Source organism: Sarcophilus harrisii, chromosome 1 (genome assembly GCF_902635505.1).
Source record: "Sarcophilus harrisii chromosome 1, mSarHar1.11, whole genome shotgun sequence".
Classification (NCBI taxonomy): Eukaryota; Metazoa; Chordata; class Mammalia; order Dasyuromorphia; family Dasyuridae; genus Sarcophilus; species Sarcophilus harrisii.
In genome coordinates, this window is record NC_045426.1 from 427,154,377 (window position 1) to 427,176,572 (window position 22,196).

Here is a 22,196-nt window from a genome sequence, read left to right on the forward strand (position 1 = left end):
AATATAGTAGAAGCCTGATTCTTAACATTGATATTAAGAGAGATGGATCTTGTTAGCATATGTCTAATAATCAGTGAGCATTTATTAAAAACCTGCCTCATGCCAGGCACTGGGGATAAAAAGATGAAGCAGTCCTCTCCTCAAGGATCTTTCCTTTTAATGTGGAAGACAACATGTACATATATAGTTAGGTAGAAGATAAGACACAAGATAACTTGGAGACCTGGGGGTGGGATGGATATAAGTTTTGACTTAGTTATGTTGAGTTTGAGATGTCTTTAGATATATAAATTTAGGAGTCATCTGTATTGTTACTTTATTTTTTAATTCATTTAAAACAAATACAAAAAGAAAAAAACATTTCTATGTATGAAAAGAATTCAATATAAAACAATAAAATTCCACTTTGAGAGAACCTTTTTTTGTTCTCTTTTTTTCTCCCTAACTCCTTCCTATGTATGCACACATACACATACACATCTATAAACACACCCACATACACACACAATAATTTAACTGTGGATCAATTTGGATAGGTGCTGGGGGTTATAACCTCCCTGGTTCTAGATGCTTCAGTTCTTGCAGCTTAAGATCATATTAGCTTTTTAGCTTCCATGAAACACTATTGATACATAATATACATGCAATCATCTAAAGCCCCCAAATCTTCTTCATATGGAATACCATTAAGCTAGGTCTTCTCTTATCTCCATTTTAATGCTTGATTTTTTTTTTTAGCCTAAGAGCAAAACTTAAAGAAGATAAAACTTCAGAGATAAATGAGATGCTATTTTGAACTATAATCTCAGTCTATTGAGATCCCTTTGGATTCTGATTCTGTTGGCCACTCTGTTTGCCTTTCACAGTTCTGGTGTTGCTTATCTTATCCATGAGGCGGCATAGGAAGCAGCCCTACATCATTGATGATGAGGAAAACATACATGAGAACATTGTCCGCTACGATGATGAAGGAGGCGGGGAGGAAGACACGGAGGCCTTTGACATAGCAGCCATGTGGAATCCGCGGGAGGCACAGACAGGGGCAGCAGCCAAGATGAGGCAGGACATGCTGCCCGAGATTGAGAGCCTGTCTCGATATGTGCCTCAGACATGCACCATGGACAGCAACGTCCACAGCTATGTGCTAGCCAAGCTCTATGAAGCGGACATGGATCTGTGGGCCCCTCCCTTTGACTCCCTCCAGACGTACATGTTTGAGGGGGATGGCTCTGTGGCAGGGTCCCTGAGCTCCTTACAGTCCGTCACTTCAGACTCAGACCAGAGCTATGATTTTCTAACAGACTGGGGACCACGTTTCCGAAAGCTGGCAGAAATGTATGGTGTTACGGAAGGCAATGGGCCACTGTGGTAACAAATTGATGGGGGAGAGGGGCCCACAGTGTTCCCACAATGCAGTGCACGTCCAAATACAAATCCATTCTCATCAGATGCTTCTGTGAACATGGGTATGGTCTTCTAAAATAGCAATACTGTGCTGGAGAGTGAGAACGGGGGAGGGGAGGGGAAAACAGCTCTCTGAATCAGCTTTACTTGGATAAATCAAGTAACTGAAAGGTAAAACAAAAGAGATGGGGGAAGGGGACTATCCTTTTTTATGGCTGTATTTAAATCTTTGGCATCCAATTGCTGTGGCATTATAGGGTTTCCTTTCACTGCAGAACTTTGCTGCCTGGATCATAAAGAAGCTTATGGACACAGATATTAATCCTCAACTCAAAAGGGGAGGGTGGGGGGAGTTAAATAGCCAGCAGAGATATGGCCATACTTCCACATTCATTTTATTTTATTTTCCAGTTAGGGATTTTACTGGCTCACCAAACCACAGAAATCAACCCGCACAAAAGAAAACAAGAAACTGAAGTCTCAGTATTTTTGTGTGAAATGAATCTTACTTGTTCTGGGATTTGTGAAATTCTTAAAACAAACAAACACCCTTTTAAGACAAGGTTACGCTTCTATCTGCCTTGCATGAGGAAAGGGGCTGGGGCAGGGAGGGAGAGGGAAGAGATGTTGACTTTGTGCTCAAGTTGAATGGCTGAAGCAAGAGTCATTGGCATTATTAGTAATCCATTTCTGAAATGTTAGCCTATGTTTATTCTCCTCTCAGCTCTTTAACTGTGGTACTGCTAAACTGATCAGAATGAAACCAGAAAAGAAATCTGCCTCTTTTGCACTGTAGATGTCTCTTCCACGTGCCCAATGTGAAGATTAGATGTTATGAAAGAAAGCCAAATAAGAAAGGTATCTGATGATTACATGGGTTAGAGGGCTTTCCTAATCTGTGTGAGGTCAAGCCGAGGGATGTTTACATACTGTAGATAACCTACTTGAACAAATGCAGTATTATAGAAGAATAAATGGATGTAAGAAAATTACATGTATAAGTTTTGTATATTTGTTAATAATTTTGGTAATAAATATGAGTACTGCATCACAGTACCTTAGCACTTCTTTTAATAAAAGTTAAATAGAAGGGAAAGTCTGGTGGAAATTCATTGTTTAGACTAAGTAAGGAAACATCATCTTGAATGACATTGATTTATTATATGTCCCTTGGGAAAATGAAAGATACCAAGTCTGGTTAAGATAATGATGAAGAAATTTAAAAGTATTCATTCTACTTCTGCCTGAAAGTCCTTGGGTGGCCTTGACTTAGACTGCTGTTCTGAGATCATTCTATTGATTCCCTTATCTTAATAAGGGAATGCACAAGGTATGGGCCTTATAAATTAAATAATGGGTTTGGACCCATATTTTCCATTTCATGGGTAGATAGGCACAATCAGTCCATCAGTAAGCATTTATTAAGCATCTGCCATGTGACAGTCACTGTGCTAGGTGCTAGGGATTCAAAGAAAATAAATAAATAAATAAAATACTTGCCCTCAAGTAGCTGATTTTTTATTGTCCCATTCAAGTAAATGGTTGAGCAAAATACTTTCCTTCCCTATTAACCCAAAATTTCTTTCATCCAAGGTCCCATGTGAGTGTCCTCTTTTAGCCTATGATATCCCTTCCTCTTCCAAGTTGTTGTGTTTTGGCTCTATGATATATTACTAACAGTTACATGGCAGTTCTTATATAGTAAGCATTTAATATTTGGTGAGTGGGAGTGAATCACAGATAGCAAGTAGTAGATGAAATTCCTTGGGTTTTGTGGAATCTTTTTATTAAAATTCTGTCCTTTCCTTACAAAGTTTAAAGTTCACCATCCATCTGTAGAATCTGAGCTCTGAGTTGTTTTTCAAGGAGTAAAGATACTTTTGCCAAAATTAATTCTTTTCCTCTCATCAGTCCTACCATATTTATGAAATGGTTGGCCACAGAGAGGGAAATGTTAATAGTCAAGCTATGGACATGAGGCAATTTAATTTATACAAGGACCAAACCCAAGATAGTTTTACCTCAATAGCACATATTGCTAATTAATCTGACTGATTTTCAACTCACTTCATGCCAACTATTCCCACTACCAAAAATAAAAACAAAAGGAGAAAAAATGAATGATGGGTAAGTGTGCTGTCTAATGCCTTGATTGATTATTACATGCACATACATAAACACACAGTAGGAGCCTTTAAAATGTTGATTGATTTACCAACCTGCTAGCTTTTTATTTATTTAAATTTAATCCCTTTTTGACATCCAAGCACTCAATCTCAGTGGTGGCCAAACTACCTCTGAGTGTACTATGCAAGTGTGGGAAGGCTTAAGAAAGTATCAGCGGGTATGCTGCCTTGCTAGCTGCCTTGGCATCCTATAAGCAGCATTCTCACAGCACCAGAAGGGTGAAAGAATGAATGCAGATAGCTGAAAAGAGATAACCTTTGATTCATGTAACTTGGAGTATATATGAGGGCCTATTACACAGAGGTCATAGAGATTGAAGACAGTGCCATCCTAGCTTAAGAAAGCATTGAGCCCAAGCAAAATCTTGGGCAAACCCACAAAAGGACAGTTCACAAAAGGGAAAGATTGATACCCTCCTTGACTTAATGCAGAAAATGGGCTCTGTAAACTGAATTCCCCTTTTCAACCCTGTTCTCAATGTACAATCAGCTGCAAAATGAAAGAATTAACCTACAGATCAAGCAAGCCGTATGTTTTCCCTGTGCCTCTCATAGTTCATATCTCCTGGTTAAAAAAGGAATTTATAAAGGTGATATAACAAACTGAGTTTTTTTTTTCCTTGACAGTTTGGTGCAGAATAAAACTCCCTAATCCTAATTACTATTCCTCACTGGCTAATAGAAAAGTTCAAAAAGTCATTTTTTTTTAGCATTCAAACCAAGATTTAACCAGGGATTCAAGTTTTGAATCTTTTCATTTTTATCTAAGATTTGTTGGGACCTTGGATAAATTATCAGTTTGTTAATGAAGATGGTTGTACTATTATGGATGGTAACTGACCTTTGTATAGCTTATTTGAAATACTTTACATGAATTACCCAAATGATCCTCATAAAAGCTTTGTGATAAATGTTAGGCAGATATTATTTCCTCTATTTTACAAATGAAGGAACAAGCCCGGGAGGTTAAATAATTTTCCTTGAAGTTACATAAGCTTACTAGCTTATGAAGTAACTGAAATCCTTAAACAAAAGGCATTACATGAGGATCCCAGGACCTGGCACAGTGCTTAATACTTGTTGATTGACTGGTCATAATATCATAGATTCAGAACCGACCAATGCCTTAGACATCATTTTATCCAGACCAATCATTTTTTCAGATGTAGAAACCAAGTCTCAGAATGCTTGGATAACATGCCCAGGATCGTATGAGGGTAAAGAGAAAGAACCAGGGTTCAATAGCAGGTCTTTTTAATGAAACTACCATTCTTTTAACATAAGTTTCAGCAGTTTCCTGATGTATATTACAACATGATCCTCATATTATTAGGATGGAGTATAATAGATTTTTTAAAAAGCACTGTATGGAGGATCTGGAGCTCTGGGTTAAAATCTTGGTTCTCTTACTGCCCAGTTATAGCATCATGACCAAGTGACTTCAACTTCTCAGATCCTAGTTTCCTCATCTGTAAAATGAAGCACTTTGACTAGAAGACATCTGACTACCTTCAGACTCTAAAATTTTATGAACTGTCATCTAAAGAAATGGGAAAACATCTGAGGAAATGGGAATATCTATGTTGAGTGTTGATGTAAAGGTTTCTCCTTGACCCAAAAAAGCATAAAGGATTCTAAAAATTAATTTGGAGCTGCTAAAATCCTTCTAATGGCTTTTGAACTGAAATACAAAGAGATGTCCTTTGAGTCAACTTCAAGATGCCCAATATGTCTCTATACTTCATGTTTTATGCTTCCTCATACGCACCATCTGATAAAGTCAGGATTTCAATACATAACTGTGAGTAGCCAAAAAAATAATAAATCAGATGGGAGTTCACTAACAAGGAACAAATAAGATTCCATTATAATTTAGTTTAAAACAAACAGGGTATTTCCCAAGGGCAGGGCTCATTGCCATAATTGCCAAATTTCTTCTGCATATTAACTAGATAGATCACTGCAGATTTACAGAGAATTTCTATCTAGTAATAAGGACCTTACAAATATTTTAGTATATGCCTTGTATATCTTGATACACTTTTGACTAATGTTCTTAAAGAGAGGGTAGCTTATGGGAACTAGCAAAAGTCTTTATCAATTGTTTTAATCCCACAATTTCTCTCTCTGACAATACCCACTGTAAAATATCTAATGATAAATTCAATGTGGAAGGTAATTTCTGTCCATTTTCTATATGACTAGATCTATCACTATCCAGAATTTACCAGTCATCCAATTCTATGCTTTAAGTTAGGATCTTCTTTAGGCAAAGCTGGGGAGGGAGATTGTTTTATTTTGTTTTGTTTTAGTACAGATTTGTAGTGTCAGAAGTAAAAATTTCTACTCCTTTATTTCATTGAGAGTTATGGAATCATCTTTTAAAATAGGAAAAAGGGAAAGAAAGAGAGAAGAGAAACAGAGACAAAGAGAAATTTTAAAAACAGTGGAGATCAAGTTTGCCAGATTCTTGAATCAATGAAATAGTCCTCTTCCAAAAGGTTGCTATGTAGTAGTAGTTGTAGTAACAAAAGCAGCAGCAGCAGATATATTATTAGGGTTTACAAAGCACTATTCCCATGTTGCCTCTCTTGATCTTAACAATAATCCTCTGTGGTATGTGTTAATATTATTATCTTGTTACAGTTGAGGAAACTAAGGAAAACAAAGGTTAAATAATTTGACCAAGATCTATAACCAGTAAGTATGAGAGGCAGGATTTGAACACAGATCTCCCTCCTTCCATCCAAGTCTAACCATCAATCAGTATTGCTTTCTATATATTTAGATGTTGAATATTTGACTGCCATCCCATGAAGTTCATTAGGAACAAGTTGTTTTTCCATTAACATTTCTTTATTTGAGGTTCACCCTTAAGCAAATATATAATTGATCATATTCCCATTGGAAGCAAATATTTTCCCCTGGTTGGGATAAAAAGAATACATAACATTTTTTAAAGATAAATTGTGAATATTGGGTTCTGGTTCTGGTTCTCCATTTAACATTCTAGGGTTTAGTTTTTCATGTTTAAAATAAGATCATAAGATTAGTTTATCTCTCAGGTCCCTTCCAGTTTTAATATTAGTAAATTTCCTTCATTCTGTTCCCTTTATTTTTAAAGTCTCACCGATATATTTGAGGTTTGTTATTTTGTTTTGTTTTGTTTTTGTACTAGTCATCTGTCAGTACACATTAATGACCACCTAATGCTGTCTTTTATCGCAATAACAAAGGATTACACAAAACCTTGCCTGCCTTTAATTACACATCACAGAAGAAAGTAGGTTTCATCAAGTGTGTACCCTCCAGAAAATTCTAAAAAAGTAAGCAATTGAACAAGCAACTGAGATTCTAGAGAGTTATGAAACACAAGGCTGATTACCAAAAGAGCTTAGAATTATAGCTGGCAGGTTCCTCAAAGGTCAACTCATCCAATCTTTCCATTTTCAGTTGAAGAAATTGAGGACCATAGAGATTATATGACGTGTTCCAGGTCAAACAAGAAGAAAATTGCCATCAGGATCATGGAGAATCCAGGCCTTCTGAACCTAAACTTGTTAGTTATTCAACTCTACCTTGTCCTCTCTTCTAAACTCCTCCTGTCCTCTAAATTCCTCTTCTACTATCTGACCCTCTCTAGCAATCTTTGATGTTGTCTAAAAGTAATAACTGCAATACACACACACACACACACACACACACACACACACCATCTGTAGTTACAAAGCCTTAAATCTATATGATAAGAATAAACTAATAGTCTGCCTGGAGACAGAGCCAACAAATGGCTCTATAGGAACAAGGAGACCTAAGCAAGATTCATATTAATAGCATTTCCCTTCACTGTCCTTGGTCAAGGCCATGTAATGAGACCCAAATAGATAAACCATATAGATAGAAGGTCTTACAAGATAAATTATCTTTATATTTTCAACATTAACTAGAGCATTTGGAAGGCTAAAATACTGGATTCTAGTCCTAAGAATAGCCTATGGATGGCTCATTGCCTTTGTCCTTCTTATCTGCTTAGTTTATAAATAGCATTATGAAGGGTGGTCAGGGAATCATAGGATCACAAATTTAGAGGTGGAAGGTTGACCTTAGAGGTTAATAAGTCCAATTCCCTCATTTTAGATAAAGAAACTGAGCACCAGAGAGATCCAATGCCTTGCCCAGTGTTAGACAGTTGAAGTGACATTTGAAACAAGTATAATTATAGGCTCAGGATAGTCCCAGAAAGGGGCTTACATTTGTCATTGTTGGAAATCTATAGCATTCCCCTTTCTAACTGTATCAGATCTGAGGCTTGAGAAATCTTTGACAGTTCAGCAAATGTTTTTTGACTTCTATCAAAAAACAACAACATATGAGCCAGTGCTATCTTGGTGTGCCTGAGGGTGCCACAATGTAATGTCAGTGTTTTAATTCAATTTTGTTAACATTTATTAAGCAATTATTTTATGGCAGGCATGATGCTAGATACAAGGCATTCTGAGGCACACACAAAAAAGGAAAAAAAGCAATTCCTGCCCTCCAGAAAACTTACATTTAAATGGTTAAGGGGGATAAGGGGTGATGGTGAAGGTGAGGTAGAATACAAAATGCAAATAGATAAGTAAATACAAAGTTGCACAAAGTAATACACAGTAATGTAAAGAGGGAGAGAACACTAATGCTGGAGGGATTAAGAAGGACCCAAAGTAGGAACTGATAACCAGATTTTCTCTAGAAGTAAAATGATCTTAGAGGAAGAGATAAAGGAGGTGAATTCTAGGCAAAAGATACAATCTATGATAAGGGACAGAGTAGGAAATAATAATGCTGAATTTGAGAAAGCACAAACCAGCTAATTTAGTTGAAATGGCCAGTGTATGAAAGCAAGTAATGGGAATTCAATCAGAAATGATAACTAGTGAGACTGGGATAGACTTCAGATGCCAAATAGAACTAGAGAAAATAAACAGCTACTAAATATGTTTAGTAGGGACATGAAATGTCCAGGTTTGTGCTTTAGGAATAGGAATTTGGCAGATATATGGTAAATAAATTGAATGAATAAGAGCTTGTAAGAAGACCAACTGGGAGATCATTATGATAGTCCAGGCAAGAGATAATGGAGTCTGAACTAGACAAGAGATTTTGTACATGGAAAGGAAGGGAGAGCTAAGAGTCAGTCAGTCAGTAAACATTTATTGTCTATCACTTGCCAAGCAATGTGACAAGTACAGGGCTAACAAAGGTGAAACACAGTCTTTCACTTCAAGGAGACAACATGTAAACAACTATGTATAAATAAGCTATATACAAGAAGACTAAACTGGACTAAAGGGCTTTAGGAAAGACTTCCTCTAAAAGGTCAGGTTTTGGCTGGTCTTTGGAGGAAACCAGAGAAACTAAGAAACAGAGATGAGGAAGTAAGGGATTTCAGATAAGTGGAACAGACCAGAAATAAATTATTTTGTCTGAGGAAAACAAGGAGGCTAGTGTCACCAGAATAGAGTAAACTGAGTAGGGTAAGTGATGAAATCTGCACCAGGATGATGTCAGTGTTGGAGGAGAGAAGAGGGATGCTCAAGAAATACAGCAAAGATAATATCAATAATAAACCTTTGACAACAAATTGAACATGGAGGATGAGAGAGGTTAAGGAGTCAAGGATGATATCTAAGTTGAGAGCCTGAGGGATGGGGTGGATAGTGGTGCCTTTGACACTAATAGAAAAATTTTGAAGGGGAAAGATATGAAATGGGAAATATATAAGTTCAATTTTGAATATGTTGCATAAAAAGTCAATAAAACTTAGTGATTGATTAGTGATTGATTATATATGAGAGGGGAAGGGGAAATGAAGGGGAAGATAGAGTCAAAGAAGTAGAAAGTAGAAAACCTGGGTAAATGGAAAGATACCAATGTCCTACTCTCTCAAATAAAGTGGGACCTTCGCGTGGCTTCTGCATATCTGTAGGCTTCAGTGATTTCTGAAATGGTTTGTCTAGAAGAGAAAAGTACTGTTATTCCTTACCTTTATGTAAATAAGGCAGAAGGTATGGGTGTTCATACAGCATGATAGTATTAGTGACCAATCATCACTGATGAATTTATATGATCATTTTTAAGTAATGCTGATGAATTTGCAATAGTTCATCTTGCTTTGGAGTTCACTGCACTCATTTGTGAGATAGTTAACTGTATTCTGTGTGACCACAGAAAATAGGTTTCTTTTAGTGTGAAGCTAATTTTTGGAAAGCTTTTTTGAATAACCAATTATTATTTTGACTATTTTTTTCATCTCTGAGTTTTGACATTTCTAATTGGTTTTGTAAAAGATAAAATAACATTTTTAAAAACAACTTATTTTTGTGTGGTCTTTGATAGAAACTAACCCACACATTTACTGGAGAACCCTCATAGATCACCAATGGTCACACAACTGCAGAACTGCTCTTTTTAATACAAATCATTACATACCAGGATGAACGAATACAGTTTATTTTGCTCTTTTAGCCTCATCTCAAATTATCATCTTGATCACTCAGCTCAGCTGCAATCTTCAAAAAATCTTTGATTTCATCAAATAAAATCAATCAGTACAGGTTGCAACCTTTTCATGCCATCTCGTACTACTTTATTCTTGTCTACATTTTTCTTTAGATTCTCCACAAAAAAACCCACCTAACGGGCTGGAAGTCTTCTCCATGACTTTTTTTAATATTTTGGTAGAAGGGCATAGTAATTAATCAAGTTTTCCATTTGTCATTCCTCACTCTCCTTGTCCTATCTTCTTTACCTTCCATATATTTCCCATACAATTCTATTATAGTCATTATGTACAAAAGTTCTTCAGTGTTGAAGATCTTGGCTCACAGTAATTCCTTTGTAATCATCTGGCAGACTGCATTATTAATCAGCCCCTACCATGGGGCCAGTCCCATGCCTGACTATTGCAATAATCCACTAGTTGATCTCCCTCACTTAAGTCTCTCCTCACTCCAGTCCATCCCCCCACCAGACTGATAAAGTGATCTTCCTAAAGTCCAGTTCTGACCCTGTCACTCAGCGTCCACCACCCACTTAATAAACTCTCCTATTACACCAGAATAAAATAGAAAATGTTTTCTGGTTTTGAAAGTCCTATGCAATCTGGTTCCTTCTTACCTTTCTAGTCTCCTTATGCTTTCCTTCCCTCTATTTTCTCTGTGATCCAGCTGTAGTGGCCTTCTAGCTATTCTCACATACAGAACCCAGTATAGATCCTTCCCCCTGGAGAAGGGATGTACCTCTTCCTCATTTCCATCTTCTGTTCTCCCTGGTTTCATTCAAGGTCATCCTAATTCCACCTTCTGCAAGACTCCTTTACCCATTCCCTTCCCCCTGCTCTCTAAGAATTCATCTATACTATATATATTTTTATATAGGTGCTTGTTTGCATGTTATTTTTCTCACTAGAACATGAACACATTCTGTGTTTTTATCTTTCTTTGTATTCCCAGCTCTTAGTATGGTATTTGGTAAGTACTTAATAAATGAATTTTGACTCATTCACTGCTATCCCTTTATGCCAGTAGTGTCAAATTCTAATAGAAATAGATCCCTATGGGCTATATGACTTAAACAAGCACAAATTAATGTTATGTTGTCTGCTTCAATTTCCTCAAGAGATAACACTATCTACCTACCAAATCTATTATGAAGATCAAATGAGATAATGTTTGTAAAACACTTAACAAAGAGTCTAGCACATAATATATGCTTATTCCCTTCCCTGTTCTGGTGAAGGAAGAAAATGAAGAAGAGAGGGAGGAGGAGGAGGAGCAGTAACAGTGGTAATTGTTGTATCATTATCATCATCATCATTCTTTGGGTTACCTAAAATTTTAATTATTTGAATATTTCAGTGTCCCAAAATTTATAATCATTCAGCATCACTAGGAAAAATAAGTTGGAAAGCTTTTGTTTATTTGTTTTAATTGGGATTTTGTGTAAGAAAGCAATGTGGGATTCCTGAACACTACCATTTCCAAAATGCAGTCCAACCTGCTTTCTTCCTCTTTTTCAATTCTGCTCCCAATTCACTGTTAATCTGAAGTGCCCTTCCTAGATAAATGTATTGGTTACTAATTCAATGGGCTGGCTGTCCAACTACATATCAAAATCTGAGCTATAGGTAATTTTTTTTTTCATTTGCTTTTTGACCTGAGTGAATTGTTAGATGAATCTCTATATAACAGATATATATGTTATATATTATGAGGAAGACCCTATGATCTTCTAGGTTTTGACACAAGAACAACAGTGTCACCCATAGTTAGGAACATCTGGATGATGTCGCCATGCATAGGGAAGGCTTCTTCCATTAAACACGCCTTTATAGTAAATACTTTGGGAAAGTAAATATTTCCTCGCATTAGTCCTTTTGGCATTAACGATTAAAATACTTTTAAACAGAGTTATCTCCATGATTGAATTTCTTAGGTTACTTATTATCATCCAAGCACAGGCAAAGGAAGAAAACCTTTGAGGCAGAGTTTACCTTAAATTGACTAAATAGGGTGGCCAAAATATAGCAGGGCCAGGTCATTTGGGCCATCCCAAGTTACACTTTTATTGCAAATATCAAAAACAATTATTCCATGTTCCATTTCTAACAATTACCATAATAGCCAAATTATGTTAACTTTGCAGCAATTCAACCAGTTCTAAGTTATCACCCCACAACAACAGCATGGCCTGTGTTTATATTTTTAGATAATCATGTATTCTTACTGTATTTAAAACAATCTAGTCATCTTAAAAAAACAAATCTTTTTCTACGTTCATTCACACATACATACACACACACACATACTATACATTCCTATATAAATCATATTACACTACAGTTTCTATTAATCCATTTGTTATTCTTCTCTAATGAGTTGGCTTTCAAGTAACTTTCTATTGGCTTTTAGTTTAACCTCAGTTTGATTCCAGGCATAAAGCAAAGCCATTTTTCTCATTTCTGTTGGGAAGAGGTCCTAATTACCTAAGAACTAGCCCATTTTTGTCTCCTGAGTAAAAAGCTTCTCTATATTAGAGTGAAACCAAAATATACAGCAAACTCAAACACAAAAAGTCACGCCAATTTAAATGATTCTCCATTTGGCCTGGACCAACAATAACATTTCATGCTCATGAAGCTCTCTACTCAGATTTATGATTTCAAATCATAGCCACTGTAGACAGAAGCATGACATGGGAGATTTATTCGTTTTCTCATTATTTTCCTTAATGGGAATATTTTAGAGTATTTTGTTCAGCTCAGCTGTTTTTTTTTCCCCTCTCTCCATTGGTATATCATTTTCCATACTGTCTATAAAATATCTCAAGATAGTTGCAGTTTTCTAATTGCTGTCAAGAGGAAAATTACTTTATTTCCATAGAATCAAGTATTAGAAAAGTTTTATTTTCCTTCAAGAACCAAATATTATATAATTCAAGATTCAATAATAGCTAGTATTTGTATGGACCCCTGAAGTTTGTAAAACATTTTACATGCTATGTCACATGAAAAATAGGTACTATTATTACTATCCCCATTTTATAGATGAGAAAATTTGAGACTCAGGTTAAATGATTTACCTAAGTTCACATAGTTAATAAGTAACTAAGGACAAATTTGAATTCAAAACTTCCTGCCATCAAGTTCATCATTCTGTCCATTGTGTCACCTTACTGCATACTCTAGTGAAGATCTCTGCTAATTGTGAGATCTCTGACCCATTGCAAAGGCGAGTCCAGAGAAAGAGCAGCTAAGAGTTTCACTTCATCCTGTAGTGTTTTTTACTTCAAGATTGCCCTGATAATATAATTTATAATAAAATATTCACAGAATTACTCTTTAGGCTAGCAAAAGAGAAAAAGAAAAAACGGTTGGAAATAAAATGCATGCCTATCAATTAACCAATGGCTAAATAAATTGTGATATATAAATGTAATGAGCTAATTAATATTTTAAAAGCATTTATTAAATTTTCACTCTGTTCTAAGCACTATGCTGAGTCTCTGGAATATAAATATAAAAGTGAATTAGTCCCATTTCCTTCAGGGAACTTATATCCTAATAGGTAAGACAGTACACCAAAGGTGGTAGTGACCAGGGAAGAGAATTTTGGTCTAGTGAGTCACAGGGTTCAAAATTGATCTCAAAGGAAGTCAGCCAACAAAATCTTCAAAATAAATGGCAGTCTGGATATACATTGCTAGGCTGGTAACTAGATAGGTTGTAAAGCTTGATCTGGCCTATGGCCCGTAGATATAGTAGATAAAGTAGTTCTTACCTGCTATCAGTTAAAATAACTTGGTTCCAGAGCACCAATTGTAAAACTGAATGGATTAAATTCCCAGGACTGAATGGATTAAAATCCCAATAATATTGGAATATTATTATACTCTAAGAAATGATAAACATGAAGAACTTAGAGAAATATAGTAAGACTTTCATAAAATACAGAGAAACACAACCAAGAGAAACTATACAAACAGTGACTACAATAACAAATGATGGCACTAAAAAGCCATCAAGTAATAAATTATAATGAACAATCTTGGTCTGAAAGAACCAATAATAAAATATACTTCCATATAACCACATAGCTCAGAACAAAGGGTGGGGACTACAGATATGAAATATGGTCTACTAAATAAAGAGATTTGCTAATTGGTTGGCTGATTGGCTTCAGTGTTTTTCTTTGTTACAAGGAAACATTCATTGGTAGGAAGAGGATTAAATTATAGAGAAATGATTACTATAAAGATAAGTAATATCCATTTTTTTGAAAAATGACTGATCAGGGTTCCTTTTATATATTGCTAGAAATATCTGCTCACAGTGTCAGGAAATCAAGAGCCTGGGGTTCCAAAATATCTCCATCTCTGTCTTCTATCCCCACCATTTAACATATATGGGTCCCTGTAATCTCTTTATTGTTCAATCCTGTGGCCTTTTCCAAGCCTCAGCCTTCATAGGGTTTAACAATTACCTGCTTCTTCTAGGCACTTACCTCTCCCTGAATGTTTGAGGCACTTGTCAGTCAAAGCTTCCCTTCCTATTTGTTGGACCACTTCTCAGCCTCTTTACAAGTTCATCTTCCATGTCCTGTCACCTATGAACAGGCATAGGCCAAAGTTGTATTTCAGTTATCTCTTCTCTCTGAATTTATCTTTTTGCTTGCTATCCTCTCCTCAGTCTCTACAGATTCAACTGTAATAACAACAGCCACAACAAGAATAGCATTTATATAGTGTCTACTGTGTACCAAGCACTGTGCTGAGTGTTTTACAAATATTTTATTGATTAATCCTCACAACAAATCTGGAAAGTTGCTACTATTAATTCCCATATTCTACAGATGAGGAAATTGAGCAAAGGTTAAGAATTACAATGTTTGTAAGTATTTAAGGCTGGATTTGAACTCTGGTCTTCCTGATTCCAGACCTTGGGCTCTATCCACTGCACCAATCCAGCCCTCATTTCACTCCATTTATTTTCAAATGCTTATTTATAATCTCAAACGAAATATGATATTTTTGTCATTGTGAGACTCTTCTTCTTGATCCGATTTGGGGTTTTCTTCGCAAGGAAACTGCAATATTTTCCTATTTCCTTCTCCAGTTCATTTTACAAATGAGGAAATTGAGTCAAATAGGATTAAATGACTTGTCTGGGCTTTCAGAGCTAGTAAATGTCAGAAGTCAGATTTGAATTCAGAAAGATGAGTCTTCCTGATTCCAGGCTTAGTGCTCTAGCTACTGCATCACCTACCTGCCCCCAAAATATGCCATAGGGATCTTATATTCAACATGCTCAAAATTGAATTCATTATCTTTCCCTCTAAACCAGAGATGTCAAACTCACAGCCCAATTTAGCCTGTTGCCACAGAAACCAAATTAAAATATAATTGGTAAATGTTTAGCAAAGTAAATAAAAGCAAAACACAACACTGATAATTTTAATTTGTGATTTTCAAAGTCAACACTTGGTCAGTTCTATTGAGTTTGAAGCCACTCCTCTAAACCTGCCCTTTTCTAATTTCTCTCTATTTATGTCAAGAGTACCCTTATTCTTCCAATCACCCTGGAGTTACCTTCTACTCTTTACTCTCATTTCAACCCTACCTTTATCTTATCAGTTCCCAAATTTTTTTCAATTCCACTTCCTTCTCATCTCTGGAACCCATCCCTTTCTCTTTTCTCACACCCACCACAACCACTCTATTCCAGGTTTTCATTACCTCTTCACTAGGTTACCACAATTACATCATAATTATTATTCTGCCTTCAGTCTCTCCACTCTAACCTCTCTTCCACTTAGCTGTCAAATTGATTTTCTAAAAGAAGTTCTAAGCTGTGCAATCTCCTGCTTAAGAAGTCTCAATGGCTCCACTTTTCTTTAGATTAAAATACAAGGTCCTCTGCTTAATATTTAAAGACCTTCACAGTCCGATTCCAGTTTCTCATTCTGGCCTGTCTTCCTCATACATGTGATACTCCAGTCAAACATGACTGCTTGATGTTCCTTAGATATGACATTCTGTCTTCTGCCTCCATGCTCTGGAACAGTCTGTCTTTTACTTCTGGAATGATTTACCTTCTCATCTCTTCTTCATGAAATCTTCAATTCTTTCCAAAGCTGAGGTCAACCACTATGTCCTTCCAAAGGTTTTTCCTGATTCTCCCAATTTGCAATACTGCTCTCTTATTTATGTGAATACAGACATACTTACACATTCATAAATTATATGTTTAAGAAATATAATGATATTATGGCTTCAGAGTCAGGAAGATCTGAATTCAATTCCATCTCTGACTATTGGCTATGAAACCCAGGAAAAGTCACTGCCAATTCATCTCTAAAATGTCTGTATTTGTTTATTTTCTCTCAAGTCTTCACTCAGTTCTTTAACTCAGTGACCTCTCAGGGCTTTTCCAACTTTAAATCTGTTATCCTCTAAAAAGATCTTAGATGAAAAAGGCCTAACCCTTTGATTATGGACAAATTAATTGTCTGTCATCTGCTAATTTAATGAGAATAAGACCAGAAAAAAAAAGTCTGCCTCTGTCATACTATAGATACTTATATTTTGCTTAGGGGTGGCCTGCTCTGTTACAGTAATGTGGGAAAGGTTATACATTAAACTAATAATGCTTATTATGCATTAGCACCAATAGTTGTTAGCGGCTAACCTAGCAAGGCCCTGAGAGAATGGGTCACAGGATAGGGGAAATTTTGAAAGGAGAAGAGTTTATAAAACTTCCAGGACAAGAATATCATTGAAGAGAGCAGGCCAAGGCTGAAAGAGTAAAGAAGGGAAGGGAAGATATTGAAAGAGAGCAGCTGGTGCTTGGGATGGGGACAAAGGAACATGGCAGGGCACCAAAGAGAAACTTTATCTCTTTTATCATTTTTCATATGCCCCTGGCCATGGATCTGATTTCATTATTCCCTTTCCCATGACTTTTAGTTAGATCTGTTGTCTTATACCTAAAAAAAAGTAAGAAGATAAGCTAGAAAATAAGACACAGTTTTTCTGTGACAAGTCAAGATCCTAATTTTTCTCAGACTATAGACTAGTTCAGAAACCACTACTACCTATAATAACACCTTATGAAAGAAGCAGATTACTAGAAGGATAGAAAGATCAACTTGGAACCAGGAAGAAGTGGGTTTAAATTCTATCTCCCACTCTTATTCTGTTTCCTTAACTACAAAATAGGGTTAGATTCAGTGAACTCTCAAGTCTTTTACAGCTCTAAACTGTTTTCCTCTAAAAGTTCTTAAGTACTCAGCTTGGCTAAGATTACAGGAAAAGATAATGACAAATGTTGGAAGGGATATAGGAAAGCTGGGACACTAATACATTATTGGTGGAACTGTGATCAGATCCAACCATTCTGAAGAGCAACTTGGAACTGCTCAAAAAGTTATCAATTTGTGAATAACCTTTGATCCAGTAGTGTTTCTACTGGACTTATATCCCAAAGAGATCTTTAAGGAGGGAAAGGACCCACATGTGCAAAAATGTTTGTGGCAGCCCTTTTTGTAAACTGAATGGATGCCCATCAATTGCAGAATGGCTGAATAAATTATGGTATATGAATGTTATGGAATATTATTGTTCTGTAAGAAACAACCAGCAGGAGGATTTCAGAGAAGCCTGGAGAGGCTTACATGAACTGATGCTAAGTGAAATGAGCAGAATCAGGAGATCATTATACATGGCAAAAACAAGATTATACAATGATCAATTCTGATGGAGGTGACTCTCTTCAATAATGAGGTGATTCACACCAATTCCAATTGTTCAGGGATGAAAAAAGCCATCTACACCCAGAGAGAGGACAATGGGAACTAAGTGTGGTTCATAACATAGAATTTTCACTCTTTTTTTTCTTGTTTGCTTGCATTTTATTTTGATTTTTTTTTACTTGTGTGGCACGATAATTGTATAAATATGTATGCATGTATTGGATTCAATATATATTTCTACCATGTTTAGCATATTTTGGACTACTTGCCATGTAAGGGCTGGTGTGGGAGAAGAGAGGGGGAATTGGCACACAAGTGTTTTTGGTTTTTTTGTTTGTTTGTTTTGTTTTGTTTTTGCAAGGGCTAATGTTGAAGAATTGTCCATGCATATGTTTTGGAAAATAAAAGACTTTAGTAAAAAAAAAAAAAAGCGAAAAAAGGCCTAGCCCTTTAGAAAGGGACAAATCAGCCATCTGACCTCTCCAGGTCCAAGTTAATTCTGCCATGGGAACTAGTGAATGCAGAAGAGTATTTTTTACTGCAGTCAGATGGTAGAAATTCTCCTTCCCAATGCAGCGCTTATCTCCATCCTGAGAAGCAGGAGGCATCCTTCCCAAAGGCCCTTTTGAAACTGGAAAGAAATTATAATTAGGCTTTGTGCTTCTTCTGAGCCATTGTCCAAGGAGCTCAGGGCACTTCCCATGATGCATGTCATTAATCTTTGTAATACCACTTGAGGCAGCTGGCATCTATTATCACTTTTATTTTGAGAATTTAGAAACTGAGACAGAGAGACAGGTTAATGACTTGCTCCAAAGTCACCCAGTGAGTCATGAGCAGATCTGGGGACGGGAGCTCACTGGGTGGGAAATATAGCTCTGTTGAAGCCATGGAAGATACTAAAGATAATCTAAACAGTAACTCCATTTATATAGTGGTTTTTTTGGGACTAGGTAAAAAAGGAAATTCTTTGCTTCAATTACTACCTGGCCTTAATCACTAAATAAGTACAGCTTCAGGAAAAACTGAAGCCTGTTGAAAACCTTAACTTAAAAAGGCCAAAGTCTCTCACTATATCCAGGGTCATCTCTAGTCATCTTGATCTATATCTTGCTACTGAACCCAGGTGGCTTTAGGGGGGAAAGTGAGGCAAGTGATCTCATAACAGCCCTCCCTCACTTAAATCCAATTCACTTGCATGTCCTGGCACTACATCCCAGATGTCATGGTCCTCTTTGAGAATGAAGGACAAATAGTTTTAGTGGTTACCAAGCACTTTCCTTAGAATATCAGTATTTTTGGTAGATTAATGGAACTAGGACTTAAGAAAGTTAAATGATTTTCCTTGACTACAAATCTGAGAATCATATAGAGAGCTCAAGAAGGGATTTCAGAGGTCATGTAGAAGCATTCTCATTTTACAGCTGAGAAACCCGAGACCCAATGTTACAAGCTCACCAGTAGCAGAAGTGAGATCTGAACTTCTCTTCTGACTCCAGAATATATGCTCTTTCCAGTGTATTATGAAGATTGGGTCAATATCTATACTACCCAGCTATGTTCCAGAAGAAAAAAAAAGGCTCATGGAAACCAGTTATTTGTCACAAAATCATGAAAGCAGAAAAATAGCATGGTATAGATATATTAAGTTTTTTTTCTAAGTGCAATAAGTGCTGCAAGTTAGATTAGAGTTCTTAGATTCAAATTCTACCTTGGTATTTTTTCCCCTGGGTGACCCTGGGTAAGCCCTTCATCTCTAAGCCTCCATTTACTCATCTATAAAATGAAGGCAACTAGACCAGGTCATCTCCAAGTTCCTTTCCCCTTCTAAAACTATAATCCTATGATTCTAGCAGTTAGGACTAGAGTTTGAATTCAGTCTCTAGTTCTAAATCCTGATCTGACATCCCAAAATGGATGCTAGATTTCATACATAGATTTCATCAAAGTCTCTTCGATCTGTTATGCTAGTTTTATTGTTACTACTATTTATAGTAATAGTAGTAAGAATAGTAATAATAATAAATATGTATTCAGCAATTTAAGGTTTACCAAGGTATTTTACATATGCTAATGCAAATGATTCTCACAACAAGTATGAGAAGTAAATGATATTATTATGCAAAAGGCAAGCATGAACCTAAAGAGATTAAATTCCTTGTCCAAGGTCATATGACTAGTGATGATCTGAGAGGTAGTATTTGTACTAAAATCTTTATAATATCAAGCCTCACTGTCTATTCACCTAGATTCCGACCTTTAGCTTCTTAAGGTCTGAATCAGTGCCAGAAATGCAATTTAACATGGTGAATATTTCAGCCATAGTAGATAAAATGGACATAGTTTGTTTCTTTAGTTTAGGTATGTTAGGACCAGAAGAGCCAAGAAAGGAAGGTGAGGTTAAAAAAAGACAGAAAAGGGTATCTCCAATCCTCTTCCTTCACTTTTAAACACAGCTGTCCTGCCTTTTCCTGTTTTGTTTCATCATCTCTTCAAGGAAGATGGAAGAAACAGGAGCAGTTAATGGTGATTTTTTTTTTCCTTCTTGGTTTTTCACATATATATGTGTATCTATGGAAGTTCCGTTGAAATTATAAACCTGTATTGGCTCACTTTCTCCTACCTTGTACCACTGGAGGGCACCATCACCTCCTCTACTGGGTTTATTACTGTATTTGTGTCCCCCCTAGCACAGCAGAACTGAGGAGGGGATCCTTCCAACATAGCTATGAGTTTGTGCAATTCCTGGGGCCCAAGAAATTCTAACAGGAGGATCGCTATTGGGACTAAATCACGTGCACATGGTGCCCTGCTCTTAGAGGAAATTAAAAGAGATTTTCATGTCATAATAATAACTTGATGTTCACAACTATATTTTCTCCCTCCCCAAACCGTATCTCTCCTTGAAAAAAAATTTTTTTAAACCAGCCAGTCCATTTGTTTATTTCTTTTTTTGTTAAATAGTTTCTCTCTAACTGTCATACAAAATCTACCCTAGCCAAATCATTTCCCTGGATGGTTCCCAGGAAGTAACTTTTGGAAGGTACTCCTACCAAACAGTAGTCCTGCCTCATTAGAAGGAGGAATTGGCTTAACAAAAGCCAGCAGCTTATTCTCTTCTGTCCCCAGGCTTAATGATTTCAGCAACCAATTGAACATGCAGGGGGTGCTCTGTCTGCTTCTTGACAGTACATCACAGAGCATGAAAGTGAGAATGGAGAAAGGGGAGCCTTTAAATCAGGCACTCTGATTTGATGGAAGCCTTTTTCCACAGGGAGAGTAGGGAAGAGAGACTGAGATATGACAGTAAGAGAAATGTGTCACTTTCCCATTTTATTAATAAATACCTACAGAAAGGAAAGAAATTAAATTGGGTTTGCACAAAACATTTTTCCCAAATTATACAATATCACTTGGATCCAATCTTTTGTTCTTTTCAGTCTCCCATGGAGAAATACTCATTCAGCCACCAGTATCTCTTACCTCCCAAAGTGTTCTTCAACAAGATTGAAGTGCCCACAATACATACAGCACTGTGATAGAGAGTCAAAAATTAAACAGTCCCTGCCTTCAAGAAACATATTGTTTTATAGAAAGAATCCCAACAATCTGAGGGATCAGCAGAGGCTTTCCATAGGATCTGAAATGAGCTTTCCAGGAAGTAGCGATTTAAAGAAGCAGAGATGAAGTGCAACTGTTTTCCAAGCAAGTGTAGTAAGAAATGGGTTCCCTTTGCAAAGAAAGCATGAAAACAGGAATTAAAATGACCAGTTCTGGAAAGCCAGTTTGGTTGAAATGTAAAATGCATGAAGAGAAGTAATATAAACTAAGTCTGGTAAGGTAGGCTGGAGCCAGATGGTGAAAAGCTTTAATGCCAAGCTTAGGGACTTGTATTTTATTCTAGAAGCAATAAGGACCTACTGAAGAGTATTAAGCGAGGAAATAATGCAGCCAGATCTGAGCTGATGAATGATAATTTTGTTAGCTGTGTGTTGGTTAGCCCATATACAGAGCAGAGTCTTAAAAAAAAGGAGACAATTAGGAGACCAATTCTATAAACCTGCCAAGAGGGTCCAAACTGGGATGCTGATCCTGTGAGTGGAAAGGAGATCTATTGGAAAGTCTGTGTGGCAAGACTGGAAGTCAGAGCAGTGATGTGTGCTAGATATATAGAATTGATAAATCATGTAAATAGAGATGATAATTGAACCCATGGGATGAGATGGGGTCACCAAGAGGGAGGCTCTAGACAGAAAAAAAAAATGGCCCAGATTAAAGTCTTAGGGAACTGTCAGTCATGATTAGGAACCAGTACACA

At 36.5% G+C, this 22,196-nt stretch overlaps 1 protein-coding gene and 1 long non-coding RNA gene across 3 annotated transcripts in view; one reads left to right on the forward strand and one right to left on the reverse strand.

Moving 5' to 3' along the window:
• CDH20 (cadherin 20) overlaps positions 1-2,396 on the forward strand; it is a 279,772-nt gene extending 277,376 nt beyond the window's left edge. Inside the window, exon 13 of the mRNA XM_031946158.1 lies at positions 867-2,396. Within this exon, the coding sequence (XP_031802018.1) occupies positions 867-1,372 (506 nt within the window). The 3' untranslated portion in view covers positions 1,373-2,396. The remainder of the gene's footprint in view (positions 1-866) is intronic.
• The window catches only part of LOC116420552, a 39,776-nt gene extending 23,955 nt beyond the window's left edge, over positions 1-15,821 (reverse strand). For both annotated transcript variants that reach the window (XR_004230912.1, XR_004230911.1), the window contains exons 1-2: positions 15,748-15,821; positions 14,633-14,734 (exon numbers count right to left, since the gene is read on the reverse strand). This is a non-coding gene — a long non-coding RNA (uncharacterized LOC116420552). The remainder of the gene's footprint in view (positions 1-14,632; positions 14,735-15,747) is intronic.
• Positions 15,822-22,196: the final 6,375 nt, after the last annotated feature.